This window comes from Zingiber officinale, chromosome 2B (assembly GCF_018446385.1).
Source record: "Zingiber officinale cultivar Zhangliang chromosome 2B, Zo_v1.1, whole genome shotgun sequence".
Classification (NCBI taxonomy): domain Eukaryota; kingdom Viridiplantae; phylum Streptophyta; class Magnoliopsida; order Zingiberales; family Zingiberaceae; genus Zingiber; species Zingiber officinale.
In genome coordinates, this window is record NC_055989.1 from 35,176,451 (window position 1) to 35,197,999 (window position 21,549).

The 21,549-nt window shown below is 35.3% G+C and overlaps 1 protein-coding gene across 1 annotated transcript in view; it reads right to left on the reverse strand.

The window, feature by feature from the left end:
- Positions 1–21,549, reverse strand: part of LOC122045583 (phosphatidylserine decarboxylase proenzyme 2-like) — a 101,964-nt gene that overhangs the window by 20,055 nt on the left and 60,360 nt on the right. Inside the window, exons 8-12 of the mRNA XM_042605865.1 lie at positions 17,919–18,002; positions 17,669–17,760; positions 16,851–17,006; positions 16,676–16,760; positions 5,843–5,954 (exon numbers count right to left, since the gene is read on the reverse strand). Of these exons, the coding sequence (XP_042461799.1) occupies positions 5,843–5,954; positions 16,676–16,760; positions 16,851–17,006; positions 17,669–17,760; positions 17,919–18,002 (529 nt within the window). The remainder of the gene's footprint in view (positions 1–5,842; positions 5,955–16,675; positions 16,761–16,850; positions 17,007–17,668; positions 17,761–17,918; positions 18,003–21,549) is intronic.

A 21,549-nucleotide genomic window follows, 5' to 3' on the forward strand; every position in this document is an offset into this window, starting at 1 on the left:
TTAAATATTTTATTTTTTAATTAATATATTTTATATTTAAAAAATACCGAAATTATATTGGCACGACATGATACGGTACCGAAGTCGTATCGTTCCGGTCTAGGGTTGAAACCTCGGCACGGGTCGAAATTTTAAATCTTGGGGTGTTGTATATAAATACCTACACATAAGTGAATAAAGATATAGAAAAATATCTTTCTCTTCTACATGGTATTAGAGCAGAGCATTATTTATCTCTGACGAAAGTTGATCTTTCTTTGACCTAACCTTCTATCCTTTTTTCTCTTTTCCTATTGGCGGTTCTCGTGTCGCCACTACTCAAAACTTTGTCATCGCCGCCACTCTAATCTACTACTCAAGTTTCTGCCACTGACCTACAATGACGTCTTCAGATTCTAAACCTAATTTGGCTACCTTTATTAAATTGAATGAGAACAACTATCTCTTATGGTCACATTCGTTTGAACTATTCCTTGGTCCCATAAGAAGTAGGAACATATTCTGGCCCTCTTGATTCTAAAGATCCGAAATATTCATATTGGATTTTGGGCGATTGTTCTATTATGGCTTGGCTCCTCAATAGTATGGAGGAGTTCGTAAGCACTAATGTATATTCGTTGAAACTACAAAAGAGATGTGGGATGCCTTATGGGACATGTATTCTTATGACAAGAATGTTTCTTGTGTTTTCGAATTATATGAAAATCTCTTCGTTCTTCACAAGACGATTAGTTTGTTAGTAACTATTTTGCTACTCTTAAGGGGGCTGCCAATGAAATTCTACTATACTATCCTCTCTCGTGTGACACTACTCGAAAGAATTTGTGGAGGAATTCTGGGTCGCAAAATTCCTATCTGGTTTAGATTCCACTCTACGACCGATTCGGGATAATCTACTGACAAGTGATAGCATTCCCACGTTATCGAATGCTCTATCTCGGTCCCTTCGTGTGACCACGGACCGTCTTGACACTAGTTCTTCCCCATCTTTCAATACTTCGGCTATAGGTGATTGTGGTCGGGGGTTCTCACGGGGTCATAATAGTGGTCACAATCGTGGTTGTGGATCTGATACCACCAGGGGTGCTTGTTCATGCATGCCTCTGAGAAGTGTTGGGCAAAGTTTGATAAATCTAATTGGATTAACAGTGCATCTACTGAAACATCGACACCATCACCTAACGACGATTTGGTCATTGTTTCTCGTACTGATTATGAGAAATTACTTCACTTTTTTGCTGACATTCCTTCTGCCACTATTGCCTCATCCTCTATTGGTGCGTTTGCGGTATCTTATAATAAGTCTTGGATGTTGAATTTTGATGGTTCTACCCATATTACCGGTAACAAGTCTGTTTTATCTTCATCTTTTGTTTCCACATCTTTATCCTTTGTACGTCTAATCAATGGTATCTATTCTCCAATTATGGGATTAGATGTTGTCAGACCCCCACTACCAATATCACTCTTAATAATATTCTCTTCACACCGAAATTTTCTATAAGTTTACTATCTATAAGCTAACTATCCTATCTGGATAGTTGGTGAAGGGCATGAGCGTGATGACCTATCCTATCTGGATTCTATTACACCTGCATGTCCCCGTGCACTCTCAACAACGATGTCTCCTTATCAGTGTCATTATTGTCTAGGTCACCCATCTCCTTTCTCTCTTAAAAATTTAGTTTTTGTTCAGTTACTGATTTTCAATGCGAATCATGTGAGTTCGACAAACACCATCGCATATTTTTTCCTTCTAGAGTTGATAAACATAATCCTTTTGCTTTTGAACTTGTTCATTGTGATATTTGGGGACCTAATAGAGTTGAGTCTAGAGGGGGCTTTCAGTATTTTATAATTTTTGTTGATGATTATTCCCGCATGACGTGGTTATATTTACTCAAAAATAGAAGTGATGTTCTTAATGTTCTATAATCATTTTATAATAAAATAAAAATCCAATATTATGTTAATTTGTGCACTCTTCGTACTGATAATGCACTTGAGTTCACTTAGAAAACGATTTCTACATTTTGAAATTCTTATGGCATAATTCATCAAACATCTTACGCATACACTTCCCAACAAAATGGAGTTGCTGAATGCAAACATCGTTATATTTTAGACGTAACTCCTACACTTCTCTATCACATGCATGTCCCTAAGTATTTGTGGGATAATGTTGTTTTCACAGCTTGCTTCCTTATAAATAGATGTCATCTACTATGTTACGTGGGGATATCCCACTCTCGTGTCTTTATCCTAACAAACTTATTTTCTCTATGCTCCTTCGCATATTTGGTTGTGTTTGTTTTATATATAATTTTACTATGACTTGGATAAATTGTCTCCTTGTTCTATTAAATGCATCCTGCTTGGATATTCACGTACACAAAAAAAGAATATCATTGCCTTGACCCGCTCATAAAACGCAATTACACCTATGATAATATTACGTTTTTTGAGTCACAACCTTACTTTTCCCCATCTGGCTTAGTCTCCTAGTACATTAACATCTTCTCCATTACCTATCCCACCATCCATGTCTCCCACTGCAAATGCTCCGTCTCCTAAACCATTGCAGGTGTATACAAGGTATTCTCAGAACCTGTCTCATGTCCCTCGCCTCCTCTTACTGTAGCTCCTGATACTCCTCGCCCCTCCGATATTGATCTGCCCATTGCTCTTTGTAAAGATATTCGTTCTTGCACTACCCATCCTTTGTCTAACCATATGTCATTTGATTACCTTCGTCCTGTTTTCCGCACTTTTGCTATTTCTCTCTCATCTACAGAGGTTCTAACTTCCTATTCCGAGGCTTATCAACACTTTGCTTGGCAGACTACAATGGATGAAGAAATGTCCGCCCTTATCTCTCGTGGTACTTGGGGGCCTATGCCTGCAACTGTCGTTGGGTGTTTACTCTGAAGTATAAAGATGACAATACTATTGATCGATGCAAAGCTCGCCTGGTGGCCAAAGGATTTACCCAAACTTATGATGACTACTTTGAGACGGTCTCTCCTACTACCCACCCGACTTCTATTAGAGTTCGGTTCTCCTTGCTTGTCAATCAATCTTGGCCAATGTATCAACTAGATGTGAAAAATATCTTCCTTTATGGTGATTTGCATAAGACCGTTTTTTTGGAGCAACCTCGGGTATGATGCTCAAGGGGGAGAAGGCTACTATGGTTTGCAGACTTAAAAAGACTATTTATGGTCTTAAATAAAGCCCCCAGAGCTTGGTTTGATAAATTCAGTAATATAATAGTGCAAATATGATCATTCTGTGTTTGTATGACATAAGACGAATGAGATTATCATTCTTATTATTTATGTTTATGACATCCGATATAAGTAGCATTGACAAAAATAAGAAGTATTTACAGCAACACTTTGTTACTAAGGATATGAGATTGACATCCTAAGTATTTCTTGGGAATTAAAATTGTTCACAACAAAACTAGAGTTTCATTATGGCAACAAAAGTATGCTATAGATTTATTCAAAGAAACCGAATTGCTTAGAACGAAGCCGGTTGATACTCTTATAGATATCAATCCAAGTGTTTGGAATGATACCGGAGAATTCTTTGAAGATAAGGTAAAATATAGACAACTTGTTGGAAACTCATATACTTAACACTAACGAGACCTGGCATCTCCTTTACAGTTGGAATGGTAAGTCGTTTTAAGCCGAAGGAAGTTCACTAGGATGCTACGATCTGGATTCTTATGTACATTAAGAAATCTTCAAGGAAAGGGTTGTCTTTTAAGAGAAATGGATACCTAAAGATCGAAGTCTATCCTAATGCCGACTATGTTGGATAAAAATTGACAGATGGTCCACTTCTGAGTATTACACTTATGTAAGGGAAATCTAGTAACATGGCGAAGTAAGAAACAAACTATCATTGCTAGGTTAACTACCGAAGCTGAGTATAGAGCCATGACTCATATGTGATTGAGATGTTATGGCTAAAAAATTTGCTTGAAAAATTAGAATTCACTTACAATGAACCACTACCTATATGTACTATAATGACCAAGCAGCTATTCACATTGCAAGTAACCCGATTTTTCATGAGAAGACTAAGTATATTGAGGTTGTCTATCACTTTATGCACGAGTGCATAATGAGTTAGAAAATTATCAATCCATTCACATCATCATCCAATCAAGTTGATGATGTCTTCACTAAAGTGTTAGGAGGAAACGATTCTCAGAACTCTATGATAAGCTGGATATGGTTGATATATATGCTCCAACTTGAGGGGGAGTGTTGAATAGTTATAGCATCTTATCTTTGATCATGTAATTAGCTTAATGGTAGGGATTGCATCTTATGTTTGACCGTGCAATTAGCTTAATTATAAGGATTGATCTTGGAGTGTGTAATTAGCTTAATTGTAGAGATCGTAATAGATAGACATAGTTATAGGGTGATGTATATAAATACCTACACATAAATGAATAAAGATAAAAAATTATTTCATCTCTCTCTCTCTTCTATATAATTTTATATTATTTCACCCCATTTAAGTTTTTTATTTAGGGTTTAATCATATTAAATATAAAAAAATTTATTTAAGCTCAAGTTCTTATCAAATGTTTATAAATATATTTCACATAATTACATAAAAATATGTGATTTCAAAAAAAATTAAATCATCAAAAAATGAAAATTCCTATGTGCTTCAAATTTGAAATTGCTTCAATTGTAAAAATTGTCTCATTTTACATTGCTCATTTTAGCATTCTACCTAATAAAGGTTGAATGATTATAAGTATAAAATATTTTAAAATTAAAGATGTATAGATTTTACGTAATTAAAGAATAAAATTAAAAGTAAATGTTAATTAATACAGAGATTCTATATAGACAATGCCACATAAAAGGATGCTCTTATCCATGCATTAGAGTGAGCCTTTTAAAAAAAGTCAGCCTGGTGCACGAAGCTCCCGCTATGCGGGGTCCAGGGGAAGGATCCATTGTACGCAGCCTTACCCTGCTTTTTGCAAGAGGTTGTTTCCATGATTCGAACCCGTGACCTTTTGGTCACATGACAACAACTTTACCATTGCGCCAAGGCTCCCCTTCAGTGAACCTCTTAAAAAAAAAAATACTTGAAATCCCAAGCTTGTTATACAATTCAAATCACATCATCACGAAATAGTATATCTTTGTTGAAAATTGCAACAAATGCAAAGAGATATCCTTGATACTACAAATGCTTTGCTAAGTATTGTATCACTAGTTGCATTAATATTTAACTCGGATTTAGTCTAAACTTTTCAAAAATAAAGACAATTTTGAAGAACTTTCATCTATATATTTATGTTTGAACATCAATTGCCCACGGGCTGGCGCAGTTGGTCATGCAAGGATGTTGCTGTCAATAAGCCTGAGTCAATTCCTAGTGGGTACGGAATGCCCTGCTTGCCTCAACCCTTCTTGCGTGTATTGTTGTTGTTGGCGAAGCCTTCTCCCCCTGTGATTTACTTCCCTTCCTGACAATGGGCCATGCTGGAGCCAAGGTGACAATTTCACCTTTTGCCACCAATGTTTGAACATTAATTAAATAACTTTTAAAGATACATATTTTAAGTCAAATTCAACAAGGAATTGTTTTAGTACCATGAAAATCTTAAATTTACCATTCAAACTTCTAGATAGTAACACAAAAAAGAATGCCAATGCAAGCAAATTGGAATCATGAGCTGTTAACAAGTCAGCCATTACATAGTTGTGAATAAGAAATATTGGGATTTGTTTGCATAATGTTAAAAAACTTGAGCATATTAGATAACAAAGAAAATTTGGTGAAGACATGGAAGTACCTGCATTTATCAGTGTCAAGCCAACTTTTGATTGGTATATTGCTCTCATGGAGAGAACTATCTTTCCATCTATTATTTCCTCAACCAAACCCTTTGTCCTTCTATCAATCACCTAGTATCCAATACAATTTAATCATGTTTTGGTTATCAAATCCATAAATCTAAAAGAGCTGCAAAAAGCAAATGCATGGGGTATCCTTTGGAGCATAAGTGGCTGCAATCAAAACCACTATGCTGAAAAACAGGATCTTCAGTAATAAGATAAAACCATATCATATATTTATCTAGCTAACATGATGAGTTTGTTAATATTTCAAGAAGTAAATCATTATGACTATATAGGTGAAACCAGGATATATGTTGAAGAGCCAACCTTTATATTGTAAATCTCCTTTCTTCTTTGACAAAAGTGAAAAAGATCTTAGAGACATACAAAGCTCCATTTTGCATTTAGATGGTAACCTATGAAGGGGAAAATTTTGGATCTCTTTAACCCTAACTAATCTATTTATTTATCAATAAAAGTAGCCCAGTGCACGAAACTCCCATTAATGCGGGGTCTCGGGGAAGGATCTATTGTACAGAGTCTTACCCTACTTTGCAAGAAGCTATTTCCAAGGCTTGAACATGTGACTTCTAGGTCACACGGCAATAATTTTACTGTTGTGACAAGATTCCCCGCTTATGTATCAATTAAATCATGTATATTTACAAAAAGACCCCTACATATTTAGAATGAAATATTTTGGTGTTCAATACTCTACCTCAAGCTGGTTGAAAGGTATTACACTACCAACTTGTTACAAATATATATTTAGTTAGCTAATCTTCAAAACTAGAAAGCAATGCAAAAATCATTTCAGATTGCACCTTTTCTCTACTATCCTTGCATTAAATCCTCTCATGAAAGACTGAATAAGTAATGTGCATGGCAATCCAATTATCACAATATGATTTCATTGGATTATATAAGAACTACCATACTCTATTAATTGTTGGGCAAAATAAGTGCTACAACCTTATATTCTTGTTTTGCACTTGATCTAACCACTTCTTGCTTTTTTTAAGACGTCAAATCACTCCCCAGAATAACAATAACTGCTTATATATGGGGAACCTGCCTAACTTTCAACTATGTACCAATGATATAGAGAAGACCTCAATCATGACACAGGAGATCCATGCATGAGATTTCAGGTGTAGTGATAGTGCTACATAGTTCAATTTACCAATCAATCTTTGATACTTCCCTAGGTAATATAATCATTCTCTCTGCCTCACATTAATCTAACATTGGGGATCTAGAGGAGTTTCACACGATCAAAGCTCTTAGCATATTAACTTCAATTATATCAAGCATATGCATTACGAGATAAATGTCAACCCTTGAACATTCTATTTATAGAAATTACTTTAGATCAGTCAAATTCTTAGTTTGAAAATGTTGGGAAAAGCAACTTTTGACCTTGTGGATTCCTACGGCATCATCAAATAAGGTGTCAGGTAACATTAGAAAATCTAGTACACTCCTTATCATACAAAACTAAATAAGACCACAATAAATTTTAACAAGGAACATTTTATATGAGACTACTTGAGCTCACTTTTTTAATTTGAACACAACAAATACCCCCAAATCTAGTAGCGATTAGACAATGGAATGTGTTTGGCATTTATCAAGCCTTGAATGCATTAATTAAGCCATTAAAGGATGTTTTTGGCGATCGATGAAAAAATCATAATAGACAACTGATTCACGAGCACGAGGAAGAATGTGGCAGAAACGCAAGAGAAAAGATGCAATCGAGATATTAAGGTTTTATTAAAAAATTTAATATAACAATTTTAATTAACATCATTATATTTAAATAAATTTAAATTTAAATGTTATAATTACTATTATATTATATAAATTTTTTTATAAAATATATTATTTAAATTATATATATAAATATGTAATGTATTATTTAATATATATATATATATATAATTTAAATTAATAATTAATTATTATATAAACTATAATTATATATATATATATAAATTAATAATTAATTAAATAAATGGTTAATTAACTAATATAATTATATTATATAAATTAATATTTTTATTATTATTTATTATAAATATAAAGAACTAAATAAAAAAAATATATTTTAAGTTAAATTTTGAGTTCATATTTGTAATTTATTTAAAATCAAACCTTAAATTAGTTTTGAAAATTTAAAATAAATAAAAATTTTAAAAAAATATATATTTCAAATTCTACCGTAAATTGTTGAACCACGTAGCCAAAGTTATCGAATACACAAATCATGTAGGTAAGTTTCAAAATTACCAAATCACGTACTCAATTCCATTTTTGCTACTCCGTATTTGCACGTGCCTACCCCCAATCGATTGTTACACTAGCAATCAATTCGGCCATTGTTTATTAGTGCAGTAATGTCCCGAATCGATTGCTATATTGTAGCAATCAATTAAAAAATTTAATTCATGTTCAAAAAATTATTGCTCTTAATATGACGTATAGAAATGATGTTTGAGGGCATGAAGATAATCAAAAGAACTATACGAACACATATGACCTGGTTACATATCATTCCGAGTTCGATTAGTCCATCAGCCGATTTTGACCAAAACCAGCTGATAGAGCCAGAAAGTTTGGAAAGACATGAAAATATCATTTCCATATGCCATATTGAAGCAATAATTTTTTGAACATGAATATGTCTGAATGTATTATATTAATTTTGTTAATGTTGTAATTATGAATTATTTGATTTTTTTACTATTAATTTTTTATAATGCATAGGTAATGATGGTGTCACTTTTCACTTACTCGGGCTCCTTCCTTCCTCCTCTTTGGGTAGCGGTCGCAACAGATCCTTCGAGGAATGAGCCTACAAATCAACGAGCATCAGTCGAGGGTCGACGCTACCAGAGTTGCACCTCTGACGGTCAAGTCGGTAAAGGGACAAAGAGGAGCATAAAAAGCTCAAAGGAGAAAGACAAAAGCAAGTGTCGAGAAAGACCACACCTTCACCTACCTGCGTGAAGACCTATAAAGCCTCGGCCGAAGTGGATCCATGTCGGCTGTCGCACTAGCCCTAGATGGGAAGCGTGGATAACCGCACGAGCAAGGCGCCACCCATTAACCGATCACACAAGTGAACTTCCTCGTCTGTAACAACAACTGTTAGTCTGTACTACCGGCTTTGTTTGCTTGTATGTCGATTTTTTAAGGGGGCACTAGTGGATACTTACCCTGGAAGAGCCAACTCAGCCTAGTTCTTCCATAGCGGGCCCTGATGGGGTTGTTCGGCCCAAAGCTAATCAGGCTCCCATGGTTAGGAAAAAAGGGAGGTCAGTCGAGTATATCTGGTCTTGCAAGGTCGGGGGTCTGATAGGGTTTATCCGAGCATCATCACATGTCCCCCCTCCCAATTAGAGTAAAGAGCGAAGTCGAATGAAGTCCGATGAGGTAAAAAGTGAAGGGATTTGACTTTGATATTTCGTACGTAGTTAAATCTAATCATGCGGGCTACCTAGGTGGCAATGGAAGATAGAAGAAATCCCCTCTCCTTCCTAACTAAACATTATATTGCCGATGCCCACCATCGCTGTCCCGCGCGGGGAGGAAAAATTGAAATTCCGAAATAGGGAGATCCTCTTCATCGAGACCAAAGTGAAGAGCTTGGTCTTGCGACCTAGCGTAAGTATATCTTCTGGACGGAAAGAGGTGTTTGATCCCTCGGCCAAGAATAATGACCTTTGCATCTAAACCGAGGAGAGGTGCTCAATCCCTCGGCTAAAAATAAGAATGACCTTTGCATCTAGATCGGGGAGAGGTGCTCGATCCCTCGGCCAAAAATAAGAATGACCTTTGCATATCGAGGAGAAGTGCTAGATCCCTCAGTAAGGAATAAGAATGGCCTTTGTATATGGACCGGGGAGAAGTGCTAGATCCCTCAGCCAAGAATAAGAATGACTAATGTGGCTAGGAGGCCTCTCGCTTTGGTCATCAATAGCAAGAAAGACAATCGCACCCATTAATGGGGTTAATATTACCCGACCGAGTATTGCGTGAATCCCATCATCACGAGAGCTACACTAAGCCTGCAATCATTGTCTATGTATAGAGGGTAATTTGAGATATCAAAGTGCAATATAATGAGAATAACTCAATTCAAAAGATACACTTGTTTTCCATTAGCTCAATGAGGGATGGATTTTGGTGCATCACATATCCTCCTTCAATTACCAATTCAAGCACTACTGCGTGTCATATGAGATGTTTGTTTATGATGTCTTATCTGTTAATTCATCAATCTACGGGACTGAGCTGAGTCTCCACCTTACTTGGTAAGGACTTTAAGCCTCCTCTTCCTTTGCGTTCCATAATTTTAACCCTACTAGCTAAGAGCTTGCCCCTGCCCCATTCAAACCCATTTCAGTGATTGCCCTGGCCGGAGTATGCCACCGCTTGACCAGGATCAGGTCATGTGTTACCCAATCTTCATTAGTTGCTCCTATTCTCCTTTCAAAGGATTTGTCTTCTACCTCTTCCTCCTTGAATGAACCATTAGGGAATGTGTCTCCTTCTTCCCTACCTGATATTCCAGGCATACCCCTCAGGACCCGCCGAACGGGTGTCTCTATATATCCAACTAGTGGGGTGGCTAGCCCTTGTTTATCCCTGATTTGCCCATTGTCTTCAAATAAGTTAGCAAGGAGTGTATCATTTTCTTATGGTGCAGACTTCCCCAGCACTTCCACTGAGGTTCCACAAGAGGAGAATACCCCGATTCTTCCCAAAGGGAGGTTGAGCCTTGCTACTTTTAACCCGCTCGGTCTTACTGTTCCAGATCCTCGCACGAGTGATACTACGCCTATTGTCAGTAGGGCAGCTGGTCCTTTGTTATCCGGCCCCTTGTCTTTGCTGAGTTGGAGGCAAATATGTGATATTATGTTGCAAGGAATTCTAATGGTAATTTCTTGAAATCCTATGGCTCCCAGCCTCCCTACTATCTTCTTGGCTCCTAAGATTTTTTCATTCTTTTCAACAGGTAGAGGCTGGAAGTGGCTCAGGAGATGAATGACAATCTAAGCAAGAAGATCATATCCAAGCTAGAAGGGCGGGTAGAAGATGCTGAACATCGCACCCAAGAAGCTGAGGAGGCCAGAGCTCAGTCCCTTAACAAGTTTTATTCAGCCTAGACTCTCAAAGACTTACAAGCATACAGCTCAAAATTTGAAAGTTGAGTTGGCTAACAAGAACGAAAAGTTGACTACCCAGGAGATCGAATGGGCGGCGAAGTTCTGGTCGGATCCAAAAGTTACTAGCTTGCTGGTGGATCACATGTTCTCTTGATTGAAGACAAGATTCTATGATTGTATATCTCAGTTCGAGGAAGCTAAATATCCCTGCTTAGAAAGGACTCCTCTTTCTTGAGTTTGGACCAAGCCATAGAGCGTGCACCCGAGGAGTTATTCATCTTCAAGCCTCCCACGAAGTAGCATATTAACAACTTCCAACATCACATTGTAGGACCCTAAGTATCTATATTTCTTTAAGGGCGAAGAGCCCGATTAACTTTACCCTTCTCATTAAGGAAGGATAATTTTGTAAGGCCATCAAGCCCGTATTCGCAAGGTCGACTAACCTTGAAACTGATTTCTCCCTTCAAGAGGGAATATTTTGGGGCCAACTCACCAAGATTTTCTTTATTGATGGCTATTTGTTTCCTATCATTATTCTTACATCCTTAAGAGCCTTTGGGAATGCTTAAAGGATGGTATTTGCTTGAGTTAGAGATATCGGCTCTCAATCATACGACTACTCCCGATTGAGACAACTTCAGGCTATACCAATACTATTCTATCCTCCCAGGGTCGTCCGATAAACTATTATCTTCTCATTATCAATCAGTGACCAATGTCGTATCAGTGGCGTAAATAGGATTTTCAATAGGGAGCGAATTCAATAAATAAAAAAAAATAATACAACACAGAATATATAATAAAAGTCATATATATACTTCATATGTTTTTACAATATCACTCTCCAAAATTTCATACTTTGAAAATGCTGAATAATAGCTTCATTATCAACTGTATCAAACACAACTCGCTCAATATATAGTATCAAACAATCATTTACCATATCATATCTCAACCGATTACGAAATGAGGTTTTGATTATTTTCATTGCTGAAAACACTCTCTCTACAGTTGCAGTTGCAACAGGTAATAACAATGTTAACTTCAAAAGTAAATATACCAAAGAATACAAACGATGTTTCTTCAATTGAACCATCCTTTTAGCAAGCTGGTCAATCCCCACAACCTCAAAGAATTGATTGCTACTCCACATATAAAAAATAAAGCTATCAAGTTGTGATGCTTAAGATACATTAACTCTATCGGGGAAAAATCGGATGGATAACACTCAACAAACTAAAGTAATTTTCTCTTATCATAAGTAGAAAATGAATTTAATGGATCAAAACAAGCTATACATAATAACAACTTTGTATTCACCTCGTTAAAGCGATTGTTCAACTTTTGAAGTTGCATATCTATCACTTCATAAAATGTTTCAATGCAATAATAGTGAAGATTTATCCTTCCTTTAACATTTCGTCATGACCTCCCATGAAAATAGAATAAGTCTTCTATGTGCAGGATGACTATCTCATATTTAACACAAAATAAAAAAACTTCATTTAGTAACAAATCCCAACCATCATCTTTCATGATTTACAGTTGATGTTTGCGTGATCTCACAAGCATCATGGCATTTACGAAGTCTTGATCTTTTTTTTGCAAAGCTTGCGACAAATCATTTATGACTCTTAAGATATTCTTCATTAAGTACATCTGAAATATAAATTCATATTTTCCAATCAATTCCAACAGATTATTTGCTTGCGTCCTTTGCTTATGATTTGTTCCCTCCTCTTCAACAAATAAAAGATATCAATAACTGAAGGATACAAGCATATCAAACTCAACAATGTATTATAATGTGAACCCCAACGTGTGCTCCCATCTCTTTTTAATGTCTTATACCTCGTCCAGTGAGGATATTACCATTGCAAATTCTTTTAATAACCTTTTCAATTGTTTCTCACAAAATATGTTTCTTCGCTTACATGACGCTCCAACAATATTGTTCAATTGTGCAACCACATAAAAAAAAAGTAAAATACCTCATGTGATTTTTAACAACAGCTACAAGTGAAAGTTGCAGTTAATGAGCAAAACAATGAACATAATAAGCAGACTTGTTCTCCATCATAATTAAGCTTTTTAAGTCATTGAATTCTCCTCTCATATTGCTAGCTCCATCATATCCTTGCCCTCGCAAATTATACATAGATAATTCATATTGACACAACAAAAAATCAATAACAATCTTAAGTGGTAGTAGTGTCGTTTACATGTACAATGCCTAGAAAGTATTCAACAATATTTCCCCTTTCATCTAAAAATCGTAAAGCAACTGTCATTTGTTCTTTAAAAGTTACATCATGAGCCACATCAACCAATATAATAAATAATTCATCACCAAGATCTCCAAGAATAGAATTAGTAGTTAAATATGCAATGGATCTGATAATATCTTATTTGAATATTAGGCGATGTCGGTTTGAGGGAGCATTATCCAGTGCAACTTTATTTATATCCTCATTATAGTTAGTAAGAAATCTTAACAGTTTAAGAACATTACCATGATTAAGTGAGTCTGTTGATTCATCACAACCACAAAATGGTTATCCTTGACTTACAAGAAATCTTATGCAATCAATTGATGCTGTCAAACGAACACGATAATCAAAAGCTACCTGACGAGACTAATTAACCAAACAAGTTTCAATATGTTGTTTTTGATTCATTAAGTTATAAGTCGCCATCATACACCTATTGTGAATGCTGCTCTGTTTTCCAATGTGTTCAAGAATTTTTTTCTTTCTTTCTCTAATTTTTAAATCCCTCAGTAACAAAAGAATCACCACCACTTTGACAACCATGATCCTCTTTGAATAAATATCAATAAAGATAGAAGGTCGCATTCTTTTGCAATGTTGCATTCTAGCCAATTAGGATGAAGACTAAACCATATAGCTCGAAATCTTCATTTCTCTTTTGGACAATCACGCTAAGGAAATTCATGATTCTTAGGCTAAAACGGACCTTTTTGTAAATAGTAACGTTGAACAATCTCCCTTTCATTCACATTATATTCGAGAAAGTTCTTTCTTAGCCTAGGATCACTAGGATACTTACTTGAGTTAGCATCAGGAGGAGGAGGTGGTGGAGGTGGAGGAGGTGGTGGAGGAGATGTCTTATTTGAAGTAGGTTCATCTCGCATTCTCTTAAAATACCTCAACATTGTTATTTTACCTAATTTATCATCAATATAATACTTTAGAAACATAATCATATAATTTAATGATTATCTTTTTTTAACAATTCAAAAACAAATAGCAAACAAAATTGATAGAATTGACTTGAGAGTTAATGATCGCTTATTTTTCACACATATTGATAGAGGTACTAAGTCAATTGTTTCCATTATAAAGACATACTTTTCTAGTTATATAACTATCCAATTTTAATTATTATCCTAAAGACGATTCTTTCCATATACATATGGTTATTACAAGATGTTCGTGTAAATTATATAATAAGTCTATCCATGCAATAAATGATGTGATTCAATTGATTAAATTTTTGAATGATAATCAATAAAATTGATCATCTTCTTATAACAAATTAAACATCAAATGCACGGAAGACCTCAATATCTGTAAACACTTAACATACTTGACTAGCAAACAAAAACATAAATATATGAAAAATTAACACTATGTTTTTTTAGAATTAAAATCTCTAATCGAAAGAGATCAAATAAAAAAACTCCACCTTAATTAAAAGTCGTTTGCTATGGAGCGTTGACAAAGTGATGACTGTGGTGCTAGCAACAAATGACAATGGCACTGCAGTAATAGTGTAAGATGATAGCGACGTGCAACGACGATGACGATGACAGTAGCGACAGCAATGAGAGGCGGAGAATTTTGAGAGTAAAATTAGGATTAGAGAAAGAATAAGAAGAGAATTAGGGGAGGAAAAAGAACCCGAGATAAAAAAAAGGGAAGGGGATTAGAGGAGGAAAAGAAAACGAGAAAGGAAAAAAAGTTTGGAAGGGGAAAAATGCTAATGTAGAGAGGCGATATGGGAGAGAGAAAAAAACAAAGTTCGGTGGTTTTAATTGGATTTTGTAAAAAAATCTAGAACATCTTAAAATTTATAACTAACGTACAGTAGCTAGGCCCCTTGGCCTTGTAGTTAAAGAAATTTACCTAGAGAGATCCTTGCGACCCCTCATTCCATAATAGAAGTTGATGAAGGTAAAATGTGGGAAATTGATTAAAGCAATCTTCAGCCGTTCAACGCGAAATTTGGATTCCTCTCTCCTATCTTGCTACTCGTGTGTTATATGGTACTTAAAACCTAAGTTTTGTGTCATATTTGTCTTCTCTCCTACTCATTGTCTCCAATAAGCATAAAATATTAATTATTCATCTAATTATTGTATCTACTACCTCCATTATTTTGTTATAAAGTGATCCTTACCAAGGAGATATAAACCTGCAACGCATTCCTTTTAAGGAACAACCTAGTATGTAGCATAATAATTTAATGGATTCATACATAACAGTTACCTTTATTTAATGTTGGCTAACATTGTAATACAACCTTCCTCTTTTATCCAAACTTAGGACCAACCATAATGGAGTCTATTTACCATGGGCAGAGTTAAGTCACATCAAATGTAAAAAAATGATAGTCTAATGCACGAAGCTCCCGAGAGGAAGTGTTTATTATACATAGTCTTACCCTGCATTGTAAAAGACGATTTACGCGACTCGAACTCGTGACCACAAACACACGAAAGCAACTTTACTATTGTGCCAAGGTTCCCCTTCAAATCACATCAATTGTATGACTCAGAGAAAAAAAAACAATTTTCTTTATAAAGGTGAGAGAGTAGTCAAGAAAGACAATTATATAGAATAACAAGGAACGACAATAGGTAAGGTTGTAAGGGGATTCAACCATCAAGACAAAAGAAGGCACATTAAAGAGTCTCATATGAAGGTAAGATTATTGTAATGTCAACAAAATATCAATTCTTCCACTCTCAACACTATTTCACTTAAGTGTACCAACATGATCGATAAAGTCGGTAGGCTAAAAAGAATATAGTAAAAGGTACAAGAAAAGTCCAAGCATTTACAATGGTGCCAAAATGAGCTTTCACCACTACTTGAAAGGATGAAAAATACAGAATTTTTCAAATTTTTCTTTCACTAGGAACTATGTTATGCAAGAAAAATACCAAAAAAAAATTAAAGGGATAGAATTCAGACACCAAATATCAAAAAGATTAGATGTGTAAAGTGTGTTCACTTTATTAGGGAATGAAAAGCAAGGTTTAAAATCTTGACAGTCAAAGTTTTAGTCTCTAACTGGAACAAAACGGCTTCCAAACTGTTTCATGTCGTGTCAGTGTTTTGATATGGTTTCTGCTTTCAAATACAACTGTTTCGTGTTATGTCAGTGTTTTGATATGGTTTCCTCATCCTTTGGAGCATTAGGAAAGTATATCAACATGAAATTGTAGAAAAAAAGTTTGTGGGATCTCCAAATATAGCTTGTCAAATTATAATACAGAATTTGGTAAGTTCAAATACTAAGTTCTTTCAGATAATAAAAATTTAGCTATATTTAATATGACATCCAGATAGAATTGCAGGATACCAGAATATGGGAGGCACTGGATCCAGAACGCAGTCCAATGTCATATGATGAAACATGGGCCCACTCACTAATTTTGAATAGCCACCTGAAATGCAACACGGCATCTGGATTTACTAACTAGAAAACAAAGATATTATTTCCAGATGCAAGAAAAAACTCAGAAATAAGCTTTTACCCATAAGATGCTTGTTTATCGGTTAGAAATCCACCGGTCATAATGTGATTCCCAGTACCCTCATCAAAACATAAAGACATATGGATCATATCATTCAAGTTGTCAAACTTCCCAAGATCCTCACCACATACAGGACAGTTACCGATCAGCGGTTCGCTGCAGTACCACACATATAACAGCAAGTCATAAAAAAAGTTATGTAACAACTTGTTCATTACAGGGTTAATCAATCAAATCCTATATCGTCAGATTTCAATAATTTTATCTACAAACATCTATAGTCATAATTTGGTGCGTGAATGAATTCTATACTAGAGGATTGTAAAATTTTATCTTCAACCATTTATTGTCATAACTTGATGCATAAATAGAAATGTGTCATTCACTAATAAATTTAACTAAATTGATGGGATAGCAACCTTATCAGTCAGCTTGTTAAGGCTAGCAAAATTTCAAGTCACATTGGTTATATAAAAGCCATTTTTAATGTCAAAATTAAATGTGAATGAGAATAAAGTGTGGTTTTTAAGGATTTTCATATAATTTGGCATCTTTCTAGATTGACAAGAAATATAACATTAAGCTGAGACAACCACCTCATTGCTTAACCACAATCTAAGATATACTAAACTATTAAATTTTAGATTTAATAGGATCAGATTGGCATAAATTGCTGAGTTTAGATATCAAATTGTTAATCCTAAACCCTATAGTTCAGGATATACTAGTAGATTAACCATTCTTAATGAGCTAACTTTAACAATTGGAGCCACAGCTGGTAATAATGTAATCACGACAAAGTTGCACATGGATAATACCTTTCCTGATGAACAGCTAAAAGTGTAGACAACTCATCTAAGTCAACTACGCCATCACCATTCTTGTCTGCTTGCTCAAAGAGATCTTTTGTCTATTTAAGAAAAATTAATGGTAACCATGAATCTCAACATCAGAATGATGTTGGTGTGATGAAAATTACTTACAGGGTCAAGAAAGTTGATGTGAAAAGGAATCATGAAGTAAACAGAGACAAACAAAAAGATTTAAACAAACAGGAGAATTACTGACCTTACTTGCTGCTGTTTGATTACCAAATGCATTGATCAACTCAGCAAATTCAGAATATGATAGTTGACCATCACTGTTTAGATCCTACAGAAGATATGCAAAATTTCAACTCTTACCCATTATCCAGAAAAGTGGTTTACAATCTAATGAAGTCAATATGTAGAGTTTTTTGAGTTTAGAGTCAAATATTAAAACTTAAACCAGTTGTAGACAACCATTTGGAATTCTGTCATGGATATCTATTAAACCACCAAATAGCCATAGTAACCTATCAACAAATGCATGGATATAGAATTCCCTTCAGTGAAGAATGAGTGCTACATTAAAATGACTCCAGGAAAGTCATCCAGTTTACTTGAAACTTATTTAACTCTCTCATAAACCAAACATAATTTACTGGGTTTGAAATCTTCTTTCAAGCAACATGACTGAATTATTGGAAATCAATATTCAAGACACATACAATATATCTGCTTATTAATTCACAATGGAATAGAAGATCCTAAAATGCTCCAGTTCAAATCGTAATATAGTGAGAAAATCATGTTCCAAGGTTGAATTTGCAACAGGAAACCCCCAGACAGAAGGATATTGGGTAAATGTATATATTCCAAAAAATGTAATCTAGTCATAGTATATGAAATGAGAATACACTGTAAGGATCTAACGCGCTAAACACGCAGAAAGTGCAGTGGAAAAATAAACTAGATCCTCTCCAGAAGATTCATGGAAAGGAAAACCATATATACTAAGTTTGATGAGTTATACCTTTGCTGCATGCCCTTCGCAATCCCGACAGCAACTTTTTTTTGGATGCAGATCTCAGCGCGATCAAGTAGTCGCGCCTCTACGGTATGCACACGAACACGTTCCATCCATCTCACGAACTCACGATTTGAAGAAGAACCACCACTGTGGTTCTAGCCACACATGGAGGTCCGGCCATAGAAAGGATTCGGCCATGAGAATGAAGAGGAGGAAGAAGATGGAGGAAGAACACAAGTCATCCACAAAAATGAATACAAAACCCCCTTTTGTATTCATTCACCCAATTAGTCTTAATTAACATTAATTGCCTTAATTGGCAATAATTCTCCATTAATCCAATTAAATCTTGATCTTTCCTCTTCCTTGGTGAATTCGGCTTCATCCAATGAGTCCAACTCATTGATCCTCATCAATCCAAATTGACTCCATGAGTCTAATTCGAATTGGACTCAATCCAATAGTTGGATCAAATTGAATTTAACTCAATGATCTTCCCTCTTCAATGCATAATTAATCTCCATTAATCATCTTTAATGGGTTGGATTGTAGCATATTGGATTAACCAATTAACTCAATAAGGACATTAATCCAATAAGTCTAGTCATCTCATAATTAGCTCTTAGGGCTAATACTAACAATCTCCCACTAGCACTAGGGTCAATCACTATAAAGATGACACCAACACTTTAGACTAACCTATTATTCTAAAGGTCCATAGTACTTTAGTCAAACTAAAATAATTCCATCTCTAAAATAGCATGTTCTTTGTGTGTGACCCAATAGGCTCTCGTAATGTTGGCAATGTATCTAAATCAACATTTTAGATACATAAACAATGAGTGACATCTAGAAAGGCATCATTGTTATCCAAGTAATGAGAATGTCAAGATCCGACTTAATCTTTCCATGGCTATTATCTTGTATGACTCAATCCCTCTATTCTTGATATCTAGATTGATCAATGAAGCATAGACCGTGTCATCCTCTTATCAATTTTTTTGTTTCTTAATCTCTAAGTAGGCATACTCATACAAATAAGATCAATATTTCATATTGTCTCATTTGAACATGGGCATGCTTTCTTGTGTCCTACTAATCAAGGGACCGACAGATATCGCTTCCATCATATGGAAGGGATAGATCTCATCTACATCACTCACATCTCTCCGCATAATTCATTGCATACCCAGTGATCGACTTTATTGTCCACCTTAGTTACAGGTGACATTTGCCGATACCAAAGTACACAACTCCTTATGTAGGGAACCGTAGCGACTTCAGATCTAAGGAATATTCATACCAATAGTCACATGAGAATGTTTATGACACTCATATAATGATTCATGAAACATTCTCATGGCAGGTCAATTCAGTACATATTTTTTAATATATACTCATATGTCAACGTGATATCTTATATCCATAACTTGTGGGATTAAGTCATTAATTGACCTACATGCTAGTCTCAATGCATTAATATTATCCTTGCATATTAATGCTTGACCAGGAATAGCTAAGAGTAGTGTCTATGTGTATCTACAGGGTCCCACTGTCAATTCAACCAATTGATATACTGTAGACTAGAACCTACTACCCTAGGATATTATTATACATATTCATTCGGCATTGAACTGAAATAAATATAATAACCAACTTTACCTTTTATTAATAAAATAAAATATGATATAATAATGCCCTATCAATCATCTCATAATTGGTACTAGGACTAATACTAACAATCTCCTTATGTTACTAGTGTCAATCTGAGATATCTAATATCCATTGACCTAGTGCGACCATCATGTTTTCTCTGTGCCAAAGTATTGATTAATGGATCCGCAATGTTAGCATCGGACAATATTATGCATAGTCTCACATCTCCTCTATCGATGATCTCGAATGAAATAGAACCGCCGGAATATTTAATACCAGCATCACCATTTAAGTAAAATATATATCCTAACTGTGATCTGGAATCATCCTTATCAATTTGGAAGCTAGCATCAGTGTAACCCTTTACAGTAAGCTCTTCATCACCTCCAACAATCAAGAAATAATCTTGAGTTCTTCTCAAGTACTTAAGAATATTCTTAACAGCTGTCCAGTGACCTTCACCTGAATTTGACTGGTATCTGCTCTTCATGCTTAATGCATACGAGACATCTGAGCGAGTACAAAGCATGTCGTACATGATAGACCTTATAGCAGATGCATAAGGAATCTAATTCATGCGGTCCTTTTCTTCCTTAGAAGAGGGGCATTGAGTCTTCGAAAGACTCACATGAACATCACTAGGAATCCCTTCTTGGAATTCTGCATGGCAAAATGATTAAGCACCTTGTCAATATATGTACTCTGACTTAGCCAAAGCAACTCTTAGACCAATCTCTATAGACCTTGATGCCCAAGATATAGGCTACTTCACCCAAGTCCTTCATTGAGAAACAATTCCCAAGCCACGTCTTCACTGACTAAAGAGTAGGGATATCATTTCCAATGAGAAGTATGTCATCTACATATAATATGAGAAACTCCCACTAAGCCTCTTGTAGACACAAGGTTCATCTTCATTCTTGATGAAACCAAACGCTTTGATTGCATCATTAAATCGAAGATTTCAGCTTGTAGAAGCTTTCTTTAATCCATAAATGGATCGTTGCAACTTACATACCTTTCCAGCATGCTCTGGATCGACAAAACCCTTAGGTTGTGTCATGTACACATCCTCGAGTAGATTTCCATTGAGAAATGCAGTCTTGGCATCCATGCCAGATCTCATGATCATAGTAAGCTATAATAGCAAGTAGAATTCGAATAGACTTAAGCATCGCAACTAGTGAAAAGGTTTCATCATAGTCTATAC